Consider the following 21,220-nt stretch of genomic DNA (forward strand, 5'->3'; position numbering starts at 1 on the left):
CACTGCAGGAGGGATTTTGGCCCACTTCTCCATACAGATCTTCTCTAGATCTGCCAGGTTTCGGGGCTGTCACTGAGCAACACAGAGTTTCAGCTCCCTCCAAAGATTTTCTATTGGATTTAGGTCTGGAGACTGGCTAGGCCACTCCAGAACCTTGATATGCTTCTTACAGAGCCACTCCTTGTTTTTCCTGGCTGTGTGCTTTGGGTCATTGTCATGTTGGAAGACCCAGCCACGACCCATCTTTAATGCTCTGACTGAGGGAAGGAGGTTTTTGCCCAATATGTCACAATACACCCCATTCATCCTCTCCTTAATACAGTGCAGTCGTCCTGTCCCCTGTGCAGAAAAACACCCCCAGAGCATGATGCTTCCAGCCCCATGCTTCACTGTAGGTATGGTATTATTGGGATGATACTCATCATTCTTCTTCCTCCAAACACGGTGAATGGAGTTAAGACCAAAAAGTTCTATTTTGGTCTCATCTGACCACAGGACTTTCTCCCATGACTCCTCTGGATCATCCAGATGGTCCCTGGCAAACTTCAGACGGGCCTGGACATGGGCTGACTTAAGCAGGGGAACCTTCCTTGCGATGCAAGATTTTAAACTATGACATCTTAGTGAATTACTGATAGTAGCCTTGGAAACGATGGTCCCAGCTCTCTTCACGGCATTGACCAGCTCCTCCCGTGTAGTTCTGGGCTGATTCTTCACCATTCTTAGCATCATTGATACCCCACGAGGAGAGATCTTCCCTGGGGCCCCAGTCCGAGGGACACTGACAGTCATCATTAGCCTCTTCCATTTTGTGACAATTGCTCCAACAGTTGTTCTTTTTTCACCAAGCTGCTTGGCAATTGCCCCGTAGTCCTTTCCAGCTTTGTGAAGGTCTACAATTTTGTCTCTTGTGTCTTTTGTCAGCTCTTTGGTTTTGCCCATGTTGCTACTTAGACTTTGGCTGATTGTGGGGTGCACAGGTGTCTTTATGACAGCTAACGACCTCAAACAGGTGCTTCTAATTTAGAATCATGAGCAGAGTGTAGCTGGACTATTTAAAAGCAAAATAACAGGTCTTTGAGGGTCAAAAAATCATACAATGTGATTTCCGGATTTTTATTTTTAGATTCTGTCTCTCACAGTGGAAATTCACCTATGCTAAAAAAAAAATTGTAGACCCCTCCATGATTTCTAAGTAAGAGAACTTGCAAAATCACAGGGTGATCAAATACTTATTGACCTCACTGTATATATATATATATATGTATATGTATGTTTATTGATAATAAAAAGCAAAATGACCAGCATTTCTGACAACCCATTTCACTGATCTTTTGTTGAAAAATAGCTCTTTTTGATCAGATATCGTGACTGTTTTGACCATTTTGACCATGTCTACACGCCTAACGCCTAAATACAATGAGTTGCTGCCATGTCATTGGCTGACATTTGTGTAAATAAGCTGTTGAACAGGTATACCTATTTTTTTAAAAGGAGACCATTGTAACATGCTTATGTTTTTTGTGTAGATGGTGGAACAAAGAAGCTGCGCAGCACCATCCGGCGGAGCACAGAGACGGGTATCGCTGTGGAGATGAGGAACCGTGTCACACGGCAGGGCAGTAAGGACTCAACAGATGGCAGCACCAACAGCAACAGCTCTGATGGGACGTGAGTGTGACCCACCATCTCACACATTCAATCACTGCATCCAAATGCATTTAGATCTCACAAAAACATGTCCACATTTCAAAATCAATGTGTGTATATATATATATGTATACAGTGCACAGCATAAATGAGTAAACCCCCTCTGGAACTTAACAAATTCAGCAATTTCTCTTTATTTAGAAGACATGTTAGGGTTCTTTAGAGATATAACATTCCAGCAAGTCTGCTTGATCAGTTACCAAAGAAGAATGTTAAAATTATTCAGGAAAATACAATTTTCTTATCAAAGTGATAAAATGTTGTGTTGCAAAAATGGGTACACCCTCCTGAAAGTTACTGGATAAAACTAAATTAAAATTTCTGGTGTAACTTTAAAGCAATTTAAAGGAATTTTGGATATCTCATTGTGCCACTCCATAATTCTTAAAAAACTAGAACAGGCAGAAAACAATATGAACTGAAATTGAAATCTATTGACATAAACAGATAAAGTGCTATAAAAGAAACACTTAACAGTCTCTTTTGGATGTTTTCTTTCCACTAGTCTGAAAAAACTCTTTCTGAAGAACCAAAAAGGCCAAAATCTCAAACTTGACAGGTTTGCCCGCAGTGTCTCCCCTTAAACAAAACTGGCTAATTATTAATGGCATACATTGCCATCTTTCTATATAAATTATATTAGTGATCATTAAGAAAATACATCTTTTATATTTAATCAGAGGGGGTGGATTTATTTATGCTGTGTGTTGTATATATAATTTGCATAAAATAAGCAGAAACTTATTTTTAGGATCACATCTGTTTAGTTTTATTTAGATCATAAATTAAAGGCAATACAACAGTATCGACAGTTATATAATATAATTATTTCACTTTACAGCAGGAAATGTGCTTAATTTCCTTGGAAATAATGCCACAACTAAAATATGGTGCAATATGAGTAGGACTGCAACAACTAATTAATAAAATCTGTAAATAATGAGTAATGAGGAATCAAAATGATAACATTTTTATTAGATTTTTTATCTGGTTAAATTGATTAATCAAAGAAATAATTAACAGATTAATCAGTTATCAAAATAGTAGTTAGGCGCAGCCCTAAATAAGCTCATCTGTGTGTAATGTGAGGTACTGTCACAGTACATGAAGTAGCACTGGTTCGAAACAAACCTGCTTTGTATTGATGAGTTGGATTGATCACACATTTCACACATCTCACCGGGTGTATTTCAGGTTCATCTTCCCCACCACTCGCCTCGGCCCTGAGAGCCAGTTCAGTGACTTCCTGGACGGTCTTGGTCCCGCGCAGATCGTGGGGCGGCAGACATTAGCCACACCGCCAATGGGTAAGATGCCTAAATACCGGCCAGAATACATTTAATACATTAAACTACCATCAAGTTCATTAAAAAGGAGTTCTTTTGCTTATTTATTGCTTTTAATTTATTTAAAAAATTTTTTTATAAAAGTTCATATTTAAGTATCTACATTACCAGTCAAAAGTTTTTGAACTGTAAAATTGTTAAGGTTTTTAAAGAAGTCTCTTCTGCTCACCAAGCCTTCATTTATTTGATCCAAAGTACAGCAAAAAACAGTCAAAAATGTTAATATTTTTACTATTTAAAATAAGTGCTTTATTTAAATATATTTTAAAAGTTTTCTAAAATGTTAGGTTTCAGTATGCAAATTAGGCATTATTTAATGAAATATGCACTCATTTGCATACATTTCTAGTACAAAAATCTAAACACTGCATGAAGTCAGTTTCAAAATTCTTGTTTCATTTTTTTTTACATATTAGAGTCAAATGTTTTTACAGAAGGAATTTTGGGTATCTCATTTTGTCACAGAACAGGCAGAAAACTATATATTTTTCAAAATTTTTGGGGAATAAATTGTTGTATAAAATCAAGCAAATTATATATGAACAAAACCCCTCTGTAAAAACCTTCAGGATATAGACTGGAATAAAAATGTAAAGTGCCACTGAAGTGGAGATTTATGGCTCAGTGTAGGAGGAAAAAAACTCATTTTGAGTAAACTGCCTTTAAAAATGTATTGTAATTGAAATCCATTGACACAAATAGATAAAGTGCTATAAAATCAACACTTAACAATGTTTTTGGATGTTTTCTTTCCACTAATCTGAAAAAAAAAAAACACTTTATTAAAAACCAAAAAGCCCAAAATCTTAAACTTGACTGTTTTTTTATTAAAAAAACATTTATTATTATGTGGAAAACAGCTGAGTAGGATTTTTTTCAGGTTTCTTTGATGAATTGAAAGTTCAGAAGAACAGCATTTATGTTTTATGTTATTTTTATGTTATGTTTGAAATGTTTTTTTTTTCTATTTACACATTTTAGTGTTGTTTGCATTCAAAAAGCCTAGTCATTCAACCCTGTTACTGTGTGACCCTGTTACTTTTAAATGTTTTCATTATAATCTTAGTTAATTTTAGAGTTTTTTTTTTTTTTTTTTACTTCAGTTTTAGTTTAGTTATCTTAGTACATCCAGTTTAAACGAAATGAAAATGAGAATTGTTGCCTGTGCAGCTATCTGAAATAAAATATGTTTAATGTTTGTTTGTTTGTTTTCAGTTAAAATGTATTTTATTTCAAATGCTTTTTAATGGTTTTATTTATAGATTTATTTAACTACAATAACCCTAATCTGTTTTTTATGAAAGCCTGTTTCTGCCACAGAATTAAATAAAAAGGCATTTGCTACTTTTTTCTTGTAATTCTTACTTTTTCTCAGAATTGCGTGATATAAACTCATAACTGAGAGAAAAAAGTCATAATTGTGAAACATACTCTAAAAAAATCAAATAGAATTTGAGAGTTTATGTCTCACAATTATGACTTTATAACACAAAATTTGACATGAAGTGAGAATTGTGAGTTATAAACTCGAAATTTTGAGAAAATATCTCTGAGAAAATGAGAATTGTTGCCTGTGCAACTATCTGAAATAAAATATGTTTAATGTTTGTTTGTTCTGGGTTTTGTTTGTTTGTTTTTTTTCAGTTAAAATTGATTTTACTTCACATGCTTTTTAATGGTTATAGATTTAACTACAATAACCCTAATCTGTTTTTTATGAAAGCCTGTTTCTGCCACAGAATTAAATAAAAAGGCATTTGCTACTTTTTTCTTGTAATTCTTACTTTTTCTCAGAATTGCGTGATATAAACTCATAACTGAGAGAAAAAAGTCATAATTGTGAAACATACTCTAAAAAAATCAAATAGAATTTGAGAGTTTATGTCTCACAATTATGACTTTATAACACAAAATTTAATATAAAGTGAGAATTGTGAGATATAAACTCGAAATTTTGAGAAAATATATATTTTTTCCCATAGCAACTGGACTTTATAACTCACAGTTGGGGGTTTGTATCTCACAATTCTTCGAAAAGAGTCTAATATTCTGATTTGCTGCTCAAAAAAACATTTATTATTATTATTATTATTATTATTATTATTATTATGTTGATAACAGCTTTTTTCAGGTTTATTTGATTAATAGAAAGTTCAGAAGAACAGCATTTATCTGAAACAGAAGTCTTTTGTAACATTATAAATGTCTTTGTCATCACTTTTGATCAATTTAAAGCACCCTTGTTAAATAAAAGTATTAATTCCTATCATTTCTTTCCCAAAAAAAAAAGAAAAAAATTATTCTGAACTCTGAAACTGAATAATATAGTGTATAATGTAACACAAGCTTTTTATTTCAGATAAATGCTGATCTTTGGATCGTTTTATTCATCAAAGAATCCTGAAAAAATGTACTAATCTGTTTATACTGAAAATAATAATAATAAGTTTCTTGAACAGCAAATCAGCATATTAGAATGATTTCTGAAGGATCAAGACTGAATAATGCTGAAAATGTAGCTTTGTTCACAGAAATAAATTACATTTTAAAATATATTTGAATAAATATAAAGCAGCTATTTTAAATAGTAAAAATATTTCTAAATATATTACTGTTTTTGCTGTACTTTGGATCAAATAAATGCAGGCTTGGTGAGCAGAAAAGCCATCTTTAAAAAACATTAAAAACCTAGTGTAATTGATAATGTCCTGGGGAAAAAAAAATTACATTTTAAATGTTTTTTTTCTTTCTTTTTTTTTTTTTTTTACAGTGTAAGTCATCCAGGTGTTTTGTGTATATAGTAAATTTGCATACTGAGCATACATATTGTAAACTGCAGAAAAAATATTGTACCGTGGTGTACACTTTATCTTTTATTTTTTATATTTTTTGCAAAATAACCATATATGATAAATGTTAGCCATTTCAAGAGCTCATTGTGACTGAATTGGAGTTACTTATTTGTTAGACATAATGATATGTGTGAAATTCCCTCTTTTATGTTCAAAGAAATGCTCAGGAGTGGAGGTTGCATCTTGTTCTTTGTCTCCACCTGCTGTTGATTCATCCCATTGCAAGCAGGTTTTCACAAGCCTCATAAGGGTTTTTTTTCTGTTTAGGTGATGTTTACATCGGTGTGGTGGACAGAGGGGGTCAGTTAGAGGTCGAGATCACGCAGGCCCGAAGTCTGACCCCTAAACCAGGCTCAAAGAACATTCCAGGTAATTTCAAACTTGACAGAGTTTGGCTACTTTTTCCGTATTACCTGTTAAGTAAGAACGCAGAACACTGTTTTATCACTGGATGTTTGTTTTGTTCTCTATCAGCAACATATATAAAGGTTTATGTCCTGGAGAATGGAATGTGTCTCGCTAAGAAGAAAACCAAAGTGGTGAAGAAAACCCTGGATCCAACCTTCCAGCAATCCCTGATGTTTGACGAGAGCCCACAGGGGAAAGTGCTACAGGTATTAGGAGTCAAAATCGACTCTGTTATCCTTTACAAACACTTTCTTTAGAAAAAAATAACATACTAGCATGTTTAAAGCCATAGGAGTATTTGAAAAACCTTAAATTTGTTGATGGAAACAGTGTAAAAGAGCTTTTATTATGATTTGCTATTATTTATGTGATGAACACCCCATTTAAGTAATCTTAAAATATTCGAATACTTACCAAAAATAAAAACAAAACTAGATCTGATTGCCATTTACAAAGAATGTCATTCAAGTGATGTTAAAAACCTTTATACACTACTAGTCAAAAGTTTTTGAACACTAAGATTTTTAATGTTTTTTTAACAAAGTCTCTTTATGAAGGTTCACAAAGCCTGCATTTATTTGATCCAAATTACAACAAAAACAGTTACTTTTTACATTTTTACTATTTAAAAACTGTTTTTTTATTTAAATATATATTTTAAAATGTAATTTATTCCTGTGATCAAAGCTACAATTTTAGCATTATTACTCCAGTCTTCAGTGTCACACGATCCTTCAGAAATCAATATAATATGCTGATTTGCTACTCAAGACACATTTTTATTATTATTCAATATTAATCAATATTTAAAACAGTTGAGTAAATTTCCGTTTTTCAGGATCCAAAGGTCAGCATTTATCTGAAATAAAAAGCTTTTGTAACATTATACACTATTCAAATGCATTTTTTTTAATTTCTTTATTAAATAAATGATAGAAATTAATACTTTTTTTTTTTTTAGCAAGGATGCTTTAAATTGATCAAAAGTGATGATAGAACATTTATAATGTTACAAAGGTTTCTATTTCAGACAAATGCTGTTTCAGATATTCATCAAAGAAACCTGACAAAATTCTACTCTGCTGTTTTCAACATAATAATATTTTTTGAGCAGCAAACCAGGATATTATAATGATTTCTGAAGGATTGTGTGACTGGAGTAATGATGCTAAAAATTCAGCTTTGAAATCACAGGAATAAATTACATTTTTAAATATATTCAAATAGAAAACAGTTATTTTAAATAGTAAAAATATTTCAAAATTGTAGTATTTTTGCTGTACTTTGTTTGGATCAAATAAACTCATGCTTGGTGAGCAGAGGAGACTTCCTAAAAAACATTAAAAATCTTACTGTTCAAAAACTTTTGACTGGTAGTGTATTTAATATTACTCTTAATATTAACTAATTGAATTATTATTTAACATATATTATTTTTGCCTTTTGTTTGGTTACAAAATTGATTCTTAATTATTTCTAGTATTTGCAGTAAAATTATGTTTTAAATTTAAAAAAATATTTAAAGACATGCACTACAGTTCAAAAGTTTTGATTCACTAAAATGTTTCTTGTTTTTAAAAAAAAAGTTTCTTATGCTCACCAAGGCTGCATTTATTTGATTAAAAATACAGTAAAAACAGTAAAATTGTGAAATATTTTTACAGTTTCAAATAGCTCTTTACTATTTGAATATATTTTAAAATGTAATTTATTCCTGTGATGCAAAGCAGAATTTTCAGCATCATTACTCCAGTCTTCAGTGTCACATGAGCCTTCAGAAATCATTCTAATATGATGATTTGCTGCTCAAGATATATTTTTATTATTATTATTATTATTATTATCAATATTTAAAACAGTTGTGCTGCTTCATATTTTGGTGACACATCGTTTTTTTTTTTTGTTGTTTTTTTTTTTTTGCATTTTTTGATAAATAGAAGCACAAAAGAACAGCATTTATTTGAAGCAGAAATATTTTGTAACATTAAAATTGTATTTACTGTAATCTTCTTGACACTTCATTGCTGTAAGTATTATTTAAAAAAACTAGATCTAATTACAATTTACACAGAATGTAGTATATATGGTGTTAAAACCTTTTGAATAAAGTTTTTGAACAGTAAGATTTTTAATTTTTTTTAAAGAAATCTTTTCTGCTCACCAAGCCTGCATTTATTTGATCCAAAGTACAGCAAAAACAGCTACATTTTGAAATATTTTTTACTATTTAAAATAATGTTTTCTATTTGAATATATTTTAAAATGTAATTTCTGTGATCAAAGCTGAATTTTCAGCATCATTACTCCAGTCTTCAGAATCACACGATCCTTCAGAAATCATTCTAATATGCTGATTTGCTGCTAAAGAAACATTTCTTATTATTATTAATGTTAAAAAACAGTTGTGCTGCTTCATATTTTTGTGACACATTTTTTTTAGCATTTTTTGATGAATAGAAGCACAAATATCATTTATTTGAAGCAGAAATATTTTGTAACATTAAAATTGTATTAACTGTCATTTTCTTGACACCTCATTGCTGAAAGTATTATTTAAAAAAATCTAGATCTAATTACAATTTACACATAATGTAATATATATGGTGTTAAACCCTTTATACACTATCAGTGAAAAGATTTTGAACAGTAAGATTTTTTATATTTTTTAAAGAAAACTTTTCTGCTCACCAAGCCTGCATTTATTTGATCACCAAGCCTGCATTTATTTGATCCAAAGTACAGCAAAAACGGCTTAAATTTTGAAATATTTTTTACTATTTAAAATATCTGTTTTCTATTTGAATATATTTTAAAATGTAATTTATTCCTTTGATTTCAAACCTGAATTTTCAGCATCATATGATCTTGAGAAATCATTCTAATTTGCTAATTTGCTGCTTTGCTGCTCAAGAAACATTTCTTATTATCATGTTAAAAAATACATATAAGCACAAAAGAACAGAATTTATTTGAAGTAGAAATATTTTGTAACATTAAAATGGTATTTACTGTTAATTTTAAGTATTATTTTAAAAAAACTAGATCTAATTACAATTTTTTTTTTTTTTTTTTTTTTTACAAATCTTACTGACCCTAAACGTATAAACAGTAAATTAGAAAACTAAAATATGTAGTTCAAGGACAGAATTTAAAGTGTCTAAAATTTTAAGACATTTAAAAAAATGTATGAATGTCATTGAAATAAATAAGAAACTCTAATCAAACCAAGTGCAAATGCTACAATATATTTGGAGCTCCTGTATATTAAACCTCTCCACATGCTGATCTTTCATTTATAACCTTTAACCCAGGTGATCGTGTGGGGCGATTACGGCCGCATGGATAGCAAGTGTTTCATGGGAATGGCTCAGATCCTCTTGGATGATCTCGACCTGTCATCGATGGTGGGCGGCTGGTACAAGCTCTTCCCCACCTCCTCTCTGGCAGACCCCAGCATCGGCCCCCTGACACGCCGACTCTCCCAATCCTCGCTCGAGAGCGCCACCAGCCCCTCGTGCACCTAGACACATCCACGTCCCCTTCTAAACATGCCCGTCTTCTCTCTCTCCACGTGTGTATCTCTGTTCAATATACCCTGCCACCAACCCCAAACGCATGAACACACACCCTGATAGATAAAGCCAACTCGCCCGGGGCTGGAACGCTCCTCTTTACCGATACAGATATTAAGAGTTGGATAGAATACATCAGGCGTGACATATGACACACAGGCACACACACACCCTCGCAGATGGATATGGGTGTAACCAGCAACATGCGGTTGTAGGCCAGTCAAGAATCTGAATCAGTCATGGCTAGTTACAAACAGATCCATTGTCCACAAGGGCGTTTAATAAAAATATTCCTGACAATGTAGCATTCGTGTTGACGTCACGTCACACAGGAAGCAGAGTGGGTTCTCCAAGACTAGCAGTTTCCAGACCCTCGAGGGTCAGTCATTTCTCTATGCCAAACCCGAACAAAGTTTTATTTTTTAAAAACCAAAGCAATTCTTATTATCTGTAGTGTTAATATTATAGAGTATGGATATGTAGCAGAGTCAGTGACTTAGATGAGATGCAAAAAACAAAGACGTGTTAGAAAAACCCGTAAGGTGCGGTCACATTAGTGAAATTTCGTTGGCAAAGAAACAATTTTCCTTTGTCGAAGACCAAACACGTTTTTGTCGCTGCAATTTCGTGTGAGCAACTTGAAGATGGATGAAATTTGTGTCGGGACTTTTCCGCATGGATTCCTGCCAGCGAAATTTCGCAGTAACGTTAAATGTGATCGCACTTCTAGACTACACTGTAAAAAACTATTTGTTGAGTCAACTTAAAATAACTTGTTACCCGGCTGCCTTAAAAGTTCAGTCGGCGCCAATAGCCTTGTGAGCAGTGCCCCGACATACAGCGCCATTGCGCTCCGGGCGTCCTGTGTTCGGATCCCGACTCGAGGACCTTTCCCGATCCCCCCCCCCCCCCCCCCATCTCTCTCCCTTTGCTTTCTGTCATATCTGATCTGTCCTATCACAATAAAGGCCAAAAACAAATCTTAAAAAATAAATAAGTTCAGTCAACTCAAAAAAAAAAGTTTTACTAAGTGACAACTTATATATTTGAGTTGATTCAACTACAATTGTAAGGCAGTCGGGTAACAAACACAGCTGTTAAGTTTAACAAACAAATTTTTAGTTTAGTCAACTCGAATATCTAAGTTGTCACTTAGTACAACTTAACATTTCAAGTTGAATAAACTTATTTGATTTGGCTAAACAGCAGGGTAACATTATTTTAAGTTGACTCAACAAATTGTGTTTTATTTGAGTTGTTTACGGTGTACATACAATGAAACTTTTAAAGGGCAGGGCTTTACTCCACATGTCAGGTAATTTATTAGAAATGCACACGATTCCTGTCGCATAACGTAGCGTATTATTTTTTCGTTTTCGGAGAGCCGAATAAATAAATATATCGATATTTGTGTTTATGTATTTATCGACTGCATTCTGCACGTTAACTCGCAACCCTCGTTGAGCAAAATATGTAAAGTGCTATTTTAAGCTTGCCTTTAAAGTTACGTAGACTTATAGACGGTAGGTTATTTATTTTGCTAATGTTTCGATCTCACTTTTTGTCTGAACAACACCATCTGCAACGAGCTGCAGACGTATACGAACCCTCCGAAGGAGAACCAACTGTCCTGTTAAACCAGCAACCCTCATACACAGCTGCATTGTGGGATACGGCGAACAAGCGAGAAAACGTTTCTTGCAGCAAGTAGCAAAGATTTCTGGCAAGTTGGAGCCGCACTAGACTTTACCGCCTCAAGTAGTTTTGGGTTTCTTTCTACCAGCATTTGGAACTGTTAAAGGCCTTTCCCAATTCCTGTTGCTCTCAGGAGGTCACGCTGAACAAAAAACACACACGCATGCAACAGTATGAGGACTGGTGGTGCGGGCGCTCTCTCTACAGGATCTTCAAGCCCAGAGCAAATGGTATTCTGTAAACTCCTGGACACTTTTGAGTTTTTTTGTCTTTGAACTTCATCATTGTGACTATTCCTGTCCAATCAGCAGTCTTCTTTAGCTCCTTCTCTGAAGCTGAGTGGCTCTAGACGGTTACTTCAGTCGATCTTCGGTGACTTGTGGAAGGGAAAGCAGCACTGTAGGTAAAAACTAAATATTCATTCCACTCCTGCCAGCCTCCTAGATTTGTTTTCATTGCTCCTCTAGAGTCGAAGAAGGTACATATCACAGTATCTCTGTACTATCATTTTATTCACATCAAATCAGTCACATCTTCAGCAGATTCAGGTGACAGCATCAGTAACAACCAGAACATTATTCATTTCTAAATTCCCATAAGGATCATTTGCCAAATCATTAAAGACGTTTGTATAATTCAATCTGTTCAAACTCTCTTTGATGGAAACGCACAAACTCTCTGGTTTGCATCATGCTGGTGATAGATCTGCTTTTAAAGGCAGATTATGAGACCATCAGCATCCGTTTCATCTGATTTATCTTTTTTAATCGCATCAGCATTTGAAGTATTTTAGTATTGTGTTTTGTACATGCTGTTTTTTTCTATCTGCAAATGTCACCGCTATTCTGATCAAGATGTACAGCACAAAATATCTGAGCATTTCTCTGGATGTTCATAAGAAAGTGTGCCTCACATTCCATACTTTCAAAATCACATTCGCTTTATTGTTTTTAATTATCCTAGGCCAGTAGTTCTCAATTGGTTTGGCCGTATTGTGATATAATATAGAGTGTTTTCACAATGCATCATCAGTCGGCCATATTGGCGGCACAGAATGCCACTGAACATAACTAAACTCTTTCTGCGGATTATTTCTGCTGAATACGGTCAATGATTGTCATGTTTTGGGCTGCACTAATTGGTCAGACTGGGAAAAACATCTAGAGTACTATAGACTGACAAAAGTTATGACAAATCAGGGAGAAGAATGCAAAAAACTGTCTGTCTGAGGAACAACAGGCAATTGTGGTTGGCCAAAATGAACCAGGATTTCCAGAGCAAGAATTTTGACAACATTTGTGTTTGTTCTTATCATTTCCAGTCAGGTAGGTGAAATATTAGGCTAATATATTAATTATTACTGCTTGTACGTATCTTTACCACCTATTAACTTTAGTTTGTCAAAATATTACGCCCGTTCCTGCTTACTAAGTCCTTCTCTAAATGATTTAGCAGCTTCCACAAGTTTTTTCAGGCATTTAAACAACATAAAGTAGCAGGTCAAGGTATTCAGTAGTACATTAACAATGCAATCCGTGCTGTTGTTTATATCTGAGTATCACCAATATGGCTGCACATCCATGTGACTCACCAAATCATAACATAAGTGCGAACTCTCTATACAGTGCGGCGCTGCATTTCTCTGAGAAGACAGGATAGTTTGTTTTTCTGAGGTGAGAGACTTTTTATATTTCGTATTTGTGAAAATAACAATAAAAGAATGACGCTCACATTAAGCTTGACAACATCTCATCTGACCGCGGATACTGAATCGGAGCAGTGCATTTTAAAAAGTGCCTGAGAAAAACACAACGTTCAGAAATGTCAACACTCTTTCAAAATAAGTCTCACATGACCCACTTTTGGCAAACACTGTCATAGACCATTCCACTTTACACACATTTCAATGCATTTGTGAAGATGTAGATACTATAGAGGTTTGCACTTAGTCACCATTTGGTCAGATACCCGGATGTGTGGCCATATTGGTGATACTCAGATGCAAACAGCAGCATGGATTGCACAGTTAATGTACTACTGAATACATTGTTTTCCAAATTACGCTGTGTGAACCATGGAAAAAATGCGTGGAAGCTGCTAAATCATATAGAGAAGGACTTAGTACGCATGAAAAGCCTCAGAGAAGTACGCATCAATATTTTGATAAAACTAAAGTTAATAGGTGGTAAAGATACATACAAGCAGTATTAATGAAGATATTAGCCTAATATTTCACTTACCTGACTGGAAATGACAGGAACAAACATTCTTGTCAAGATTCTTGCCCTGGAAATCCTGGTCCAGTTTGGCCACAAGTGCCTTTTGTTCCTCAGACAGTTTTTCGCACTCTTCTCCTTAATTTGTTATAACTTTTGGCAGTCTATAGTAGTCCAAATGTTTTTCCCAGTCTGACCAATTAGTACAGCCCAAAACATGACAACAACTGACCATTTTCAGCAGCAATAATCAGCAAAATATGCAAGTTTTGTTCAGTTCAGTGGCAGACGCGTCAATTAATAGCAGTCTATAATGTCTGACAGGACAGGATAGTTTGTTTTTCTGAGGTGAGAGACTTTTTATTTCATAACAAGTTACGAAAATAACAATATATCAACAATTAAGCCTGACAATATCTCATCTGAAGAGTGGCTGAGAAAAATGCAGCGTCCTGAAATGTCAACACTCAGCTTTCACAGACGTCTTTCAAAATAGAAGTCTTGCATCAGAAAAACATTAAGAATTACGCCCGATAGCACGTGTACATCTCGGAGATGTCAATTTGACATCTATAAAACATCTGCAAGACTTAGTTTGCTCATCTGCAGTACATCTATTAGACGTTTCCTATCAGATGTCAAATAGACGTCTATTAAATGTCTTTAAGATGTTTATTATTTAGAATGTAGGTAAAACTGACATCTTACAGACGTCTGCCAGACATTTGTACACAGCAGATACGTTCCAGATTGAAGAGATCTTTAACAGACATCTTACAGACGTATGTGTGCTATCTGGGGTTTGTTGTTGTTGATGTAGTTTCTTTGACTGTACACTCCGCGATACAATTTTGACCAGTTGAGAAACACTGTCTTAGGCCATTCTATTAACTTTGCATGCACACATTTCAATGCATTTGGGAAGATGTAGATACTATAAAACACTTAATTATCGCAATGAATGGTCATGATTGAATACAGAGATATACCTTTAAATCCTGAGACACTTTTTTGTCTTTATTTGAAATCTTTTCTGTGCTCATTTAAATGTTTGTGCTTCACAAAGAATCTTTTAGGGCAATTTCAAGTTTTATTGCTAAAGACTACTAAATCATAGTACAAACTAAATATATTTGAATTTGAATTGTTTCTGTAAGGCCAAAAGTATAAGTTGCACCAACAAATAGGACTTTACACTTTCTTATTTTCATCTGAAACTGCTAAATATTGTATTTTACCCATGCCAGTCATCTCAGATTTGACGTATTTAGGATGTTTTACTTTTTAAGCTTGGAGGCTTTGCCTTTAAACATACAGAATGAGTTTCTGCTAACTTTCACATACATGTCTTGCTTCTTTTGTATTTGCACAAGTTTGATTGTGTTGCACCTTTCTCTTTTCCACTAACAGACAAATGTCTGTACATTAAATTAGGAACAAAAAATGACTTAACTTAAGATGAAATTGTATTACTGTACTGAAAACAAATTGTATTTGCAGCTGAATGTTTGTCCTTGGTAAACACTTATGAAATGACTATTAGATATTGATATTTTTTCTATGTGATTTTACGTACTTGGGAATTTGGGATAATATACATGTCCCTTTACTGTACAATGAAGTAGTTGCAAAATCTTACTGGTCTTGCATTTTTGCAAAATGAAAAGTCTGAATGCATGAATATTTGTACTGTACTGCTCTATTTTTTCAGGTGTAGTGGATGGATGTAGTTAGTTGCAGTCCATAGCTAAACCAAAAGCAACACTGAAAAATAAAACTAATCGAAAATCTAGATTTGCCGCTTCCAGATTTCTGCAGTTTGGATGCGTTTTGATATTTTATCATGGAATGAGATCTAAGAACGTGCAGATCTGTTTTGTTCTGACAGTAATCAGATTCAGCTATCAAATGCTTTTGTGATGTGTTGATTATCTGTAAATACAAATCTTTGAGTATGATGTTGTTACTTCTGAATAAGATACCAGAAAAGTGGCTGGTTAAAATGCTCGGTGTTGAACTACGTCATGCTTTTATATGCGAGACCACTTGGTGGAAGAGTCTTTTTTGGCAGTTTTATGGCATGCGCCGTTTATGTGTGAGTGTAAGTAGGTGACCCCAGCCTGGGGAATGATCTTAATACACTAAATACAGATATCAACATCAACGCGATGTTATAATGTAAGCTGCATAAACCTGACAGAGCGTTTCTGTGTGGGCCAACGACCATTGCGGATGTTAGTTGGATGTGGTCAACCTGGTATTTATGCTTACTTTTTATTTGCGTTCAGAAATGGACAGTAGATTGTAAAACTGAGAATGATGTGTGAATCTGAACATTTATTTTATGAGATTTTGCTTCGTCAGGTACTGTATGATGTACATTAATTATATAAATGTTACCAGATTTCTTTCATTTCAAATAGGAATGTAATCCCTTTATATCTTTCCTGGGTCATTTAAATGAATAGTCCACCCTCAAGCCATCCAAAATGGAGATGGGTTTGTTTCTTCATGGGAACAGATTTAGAGAAACGTAGAATTGCATCACTTGTTTTCCAACGGATCCTCTGTAGTGAATGGGTGCCGTCAGAATGAGAGTCCAAACAGCTGATAAAAACATTACAATAACCCACAAGTGATCCACACCACTCCGGCCATCAATTAACACACTGGAAAGTGAAAAACTGCGTGTTTGTAAGAAACAACTGCATTTTAACTTTACCAAAATACAAAGGTCCATCTACTGGGGGGATTTCCCTGCCTCTGCTGAATCACATCCCACAAACCTGCTCCCAAGTCCCGATCTAAATCAAATTATTTGCGATGCGTGCTTTAAACTGCAGTTTTGAATTAAATAATCCGCGTTACGTGCTTTAAACTGCCGTTTTGAATCAAATGATTTGCGATACACACTTTAAAGGAACACTCCACTTTTTTTGGAAATAGGCTCATTCTCCAACTCCCCCCGAGTTAATAAGTTGAGTTTTAACGTTTTGAAATCCATTCAGCCGTTCTCCTGTTCTGGCGATATCACTTTTAGACCAATAGCATCGCGTTCAAAAATGACCAACGAGTTTCCATATTTGTCCTATTTAAGATAAGATAAGATCGGCCTAGAAAATCGCAGCTTTACATTTTCCGCCGGTCTTAGTACGCGATAGAACTGCAGAAGAGTCAAGTTTTAAATAGGACAAATATGGAAACTCGTTGGTCATTTTTGAACACGATGCTATTGGTCTAATAGGATTCAATGATCTATGCTAAGCTATGCTAAAAGTGATATCGCCAGAACAGGAGAACGGCTGAATGGATTTCAAAAATGGTAAAATACCTTCTATGTAGACATCAGAGAACAATTTAAAATATTGTATCAGTTTTCACCCACCCCTCTGCTTTTTTCGCAAATCGCACCCCGATTATGATGTTTTTATCAGCTGTTTGGAACCTCATTCTGACGGCACCCATTCACTGCATAGGATCCATTGGTGAGCAAGTGATGTAATGCTACATTTCTCCAAATAGTTCACATTAAGAAACAAACTAAACAACTACATGCTGGATGGCCTGAAGGTACGTTCTTTTAAACCCTTGTGAAGTCTTTTTATGAACCCAAATGCTGTTTTTATGTTTGTGAACAAATATAAAGATGAGGAGATCAAGCTTTTATCTTATTTTTGTAACTACAGAGTGGTTTGATGGATAAAAGGGGATGGCTTGTTTATTGCTTTAGATAAGAGATTATTATAAGGCTTAGATATGTTTCTGAAAGCCTTGCGTGTTTTGCTTTGATATTATTAGTGATACAGAAGTATCTCTAACTTGAATGTACGTATTAAATATTTCATCTTACTGTATTATAAAACAAATTTGTTTTACAGTGTCTAAATAACATCATTACTGGTATGTGTTGATGTTTTAAGGCTTACATGAGCACAACATCCCTGGTATCTAATTCAGTCTGTTTGCTTTCACAACTGATATGAGCATTCCGTTTTCCTGGATATCAGTTGTGCCTATAGGTTTTTTTTTTTTTTTTGAATTGAATAAAGAAAATAATATGTACTTTTTTACTCACTTGATTACAACCTTGAATTTATTGTACTTTTGGATCAGACTTAAAAGACTGTCATTGGCCATTTATTTATTTAAAAAAAGCAAAGACGGTCATTTGTAGTCTGTTTTCTCATCCATGTAGCAAAGCTGTTAGCAGCTCTTTTGTTGTCGGCATAAATCAGCCATTCATATTATTCATGACATTGTGAACAGCACAAGACACTGTTGGGACATGCTCACCTTTCACGAAAAAATGTAGCTACTTTAAAAATGGTGCCCAGTTGCATCTATATGAAACCCACTTTGTTTAAATCTTGCACTTTGAGAGAGCACGATCAAAGATTTATCAGAGCCAGAGTAGCCCCCAAAACTTTTAGGAAATGATTTGAGCTGACAGTGCGCTGCTGTTTAGGACTAACAGAATGGTAAAGAGCTGTATGGGGAAGCTGTAATTTTATACTTGTGCTTTGTAAATGTTTTCTATGTGCAGTATTTGATAATGTAAAACTGGTATTTTTGTGGTTTGTACGCTGCAGAACTGATAATTTAAGATGCACGCAGTTTTGTAAGAAAAGGTTGGGAAACTTTGACAAAAAAAGAAAAATCATTTTGACTGAAGCCTGTATCTGCATGCATATTGACTGCTGGAAGCTGGAGGTCAATAAATTTTATTTGAATCATATCGTCTTTGTGTCTTAATGGAAATCTGTGAAATTAAATGGGTTTTAATCAGGGTTTGAAATTAACACCAACCAAATGCGGGTAAAAATCAGCTGTGGCGGGCAAAGTTGTCAAATCACTAGCCAATTTTGCTGGTTACATTTTGTGTATGTTCACTCATTAATTTTTTGGGGAACTTCATGCAAGCCAAATCTGCACAGGTTTAGAGCAAATACTGAACTCATGAGACATCATGACATTATGGAGTATATTGCAAAAAAACACACACAAAACACTCCTAGAGAAATTCATGCATTCAGGACTATGTGATGAAGTCTGGTTAGACAAATTAAGTGTGTGCGCGCATTTAGAGTGCGTTCTTCCACTGCATGAATCAGTCTATTAATAATGCATTAAGAATGATCACATAATACAAGATATGGGGTAGAAAATGTATATATTTATATCATTTCATAGTTATAATATCACACAAAGAGTGCCGTTTTTCTTTGTAATCAGCATGATTACAAATGTGATATTGATTTTGTACAGTTCAATAAACAATAAGGGACTTATGTAGATTTTAGACACCATATTAGGCACGTTTCCATTACAGATTTGCGCGAAACTTTGGCGATATTATATACATGTCAATTAAATGCAAAATGACGGCGTTTCCATTAATCGATGTTATGCGACTATAGGGTAATTTTTTCCTCTCGCGATAAGTCATGGCAACAGATTTTTGTAGGATTATTTATTAGAATGTGAATAAATGCGGGAATTTTTTTTCCATTGCTGTTTTGTGATATATTCCTTTTTCGAATTGCCTGAATAGCCACCTCATGCGAGCGTAAAAACTGTTTTGCGATATATGGGAGCTTTTTTGCGCAATTGAAGGATTGCCGTTAGGCATATTTTCAATTCGCAATTTCATTTTGCGCAATTTAAGGGGTAATGGAAACACAGCTATTGGCTGTTTTTACTCTATTTCGCCAACAAAAATCATTCCAAGCACAGCCACAGCACTGTTTTACGTCTCAGAGTAACATGACGGTAGCTCCGTTTCCATTATCCTTTAAATTGCGCGAATTGAAATTGCAAATTGCAAATATGCCTAATGGAAATGCGTCAATTGTACAATAACTTCCATATATCGCAAAAAAAAGTTTTATGCTTGCATGAGGTGGTTTTTTCAGGCAATTCGAAAAAGGAATTTTTCACAAAACAGCAATGGAATTTTTTTTTCTTTCTCGCATTTACAGGTCACATTCAATTAAATATAGCCAAAATCCAACAAAAATCTGTTGCCATGGCTTATCATGAGAGGAAAAAAATATGTTTTAGTCGCATAACATTAGTTAATGGAAACGCTGTCATTTCGCAATACTTTTTAATCGATCTTTATAAAATATCGCCAAAGTTCTGTTCTGTGCTACTGTTTCTTTCCTGAATGAATCAACCGTTCAAATGATTCGGATCAATCGCAATGACTCACTCATGAACAGTGTCTTACTGCCACCTACTGGCGGTTTCAATTTCATTTGAAGTAACTATTCATTTTTAAAATAATTTCAAATATCAGTATTCAATGTTTAATGTTTAAAATATCAAAACAATATTTAAGCATTTGTAACTGCAGGTTAAAGGAGTAGTTCACTTTCAGAACAAAGATGTAAAGATGATGTACTCACCCCCTTGTCATCAAAGATGTTCACGTCTTTCTTCAGTCGTAAAGAAATGTTTTTTGAGGAAAACATTTCAGGATTTCTCTCCATATAATGTACTTCTGTGGTGCCCCTGAATTTTTCATAAATGCAGCTTCAAAGGGCTCTAAATGATCCCAGCCGAGGAAGAAGGGTCTTATCTAGCAAAATGATTGATTCTTTTCTAAAAACATTTACACTTTTATATACTCTTTAATCTCTACAAAAGAGTACACACAGAGCTAGACAAGACGAGCATTTAAGGTTAAAAAGTATATAAACTGTACTTTTTTTTTTTTTTTTTTGAAAATAACCAATCGTTTTGCTAGATAAGACCCTTCTTTCCTCGGCTGTGAGCCATTTGAAGCTGCATTTTTGAAGTTCAAATTTGGGGGCACCATAGAAATCCATTATATGGAGAGAAATCCTGAAATGTTTTCCTGCACATTTCCTTACGACTAAAGAAAGAAAGACATGAACATCTTGGATGATAAGGGGAGGAGTACATTATCTGTAAATGTTTGTTCTGAAAGTGAACTACTCCTTTAAAGCAGTCAATGTCCCTCTGAGCTTCATTAAACAGTGTGTAAATACATCTAAATGGCACCTTAGATGCAATTTCTGCAAAGATGAATTTTGTTGTCATTTGTTTGGTAACAGCCTAAATGTATTATTATTATTTACAGATTAAATGTAAGAATTTCACTCAAAAGATGCACACTAAAAAATGGCTTTATAAAGATAAAAATCAATTCAAACTTAATTTCTATTACTGGGGTGAACTGGCCACACAGAATATGAGTCAGTTGTCCATGCAAATAATATTGTCTATTTATCTTTATCAATACCATTACTGATAAAATCCCAGAAAATATTGAGATATTATTTTTGGTCAATGTCACACACCCCTAGTACTGACACCAAATGATTTGAAACGGTCGCTTTGTCACATCTGGTGTGGATAGACTCAAGCTGTTGGTTCATTTTGGTTAGTAGAAGTTA

The 21,220-nt window shown here is 34.2% G+C and overlaps 1 protein-coding gene across 1 annotated transcript in view; it reads left to right on the forward strand.

Annotated features, from left to right (window-relative positions):
- The window catches only part of rims3 (regulating synaptic membrane exocytosis 3), a 100,988-nt gene extending 82,456 nt beyond the window's left edge, over window positions 1–18,532 (forward strand). Inside the window, exons 3-7 of the mRNA XM_073821594.1 lie at window positions 1,530–1,671; window positions 2,905–3,017; window positions 6,176–6,277; window positions 6,383–6,522; window positions 9,628–18,532. Coding sequence (XP_073677695.1) covers window positions 1,530–1,671; window positions 2,905–3,017; window positions 6,176–6,277; window positions 6,383–6,522; window positions 9,628–9,840 — 710 coding nt within the window. The 3' untranslated portion in view covers window positions 9,841–18,532. The remainder of the gene's footprint in view (window positions 1–1,529; window positions 1,672–2,904; window positions 3,018–6,175; window positions 6,278–6,382; window positions 6,523–9,627) is intronic.
- Window positions 18,533–21,220: the final 2,688 nt, after the last annotated feature.

This window comes from Garra rufa, chromosome 17 (assembly GCF_049309525.1).
Source record: "Garra rufa chromosome 17, GarRuf1.0, whole genome shotgun sequence".
In the NCBI taxonomy this organism is placed as follows: domain Eukaryota; kingdom Metazoa; phylum Chordata; class Actinopteri; order Cypriniformes; family Cyprinidae; genus Garra; species Garra rufa.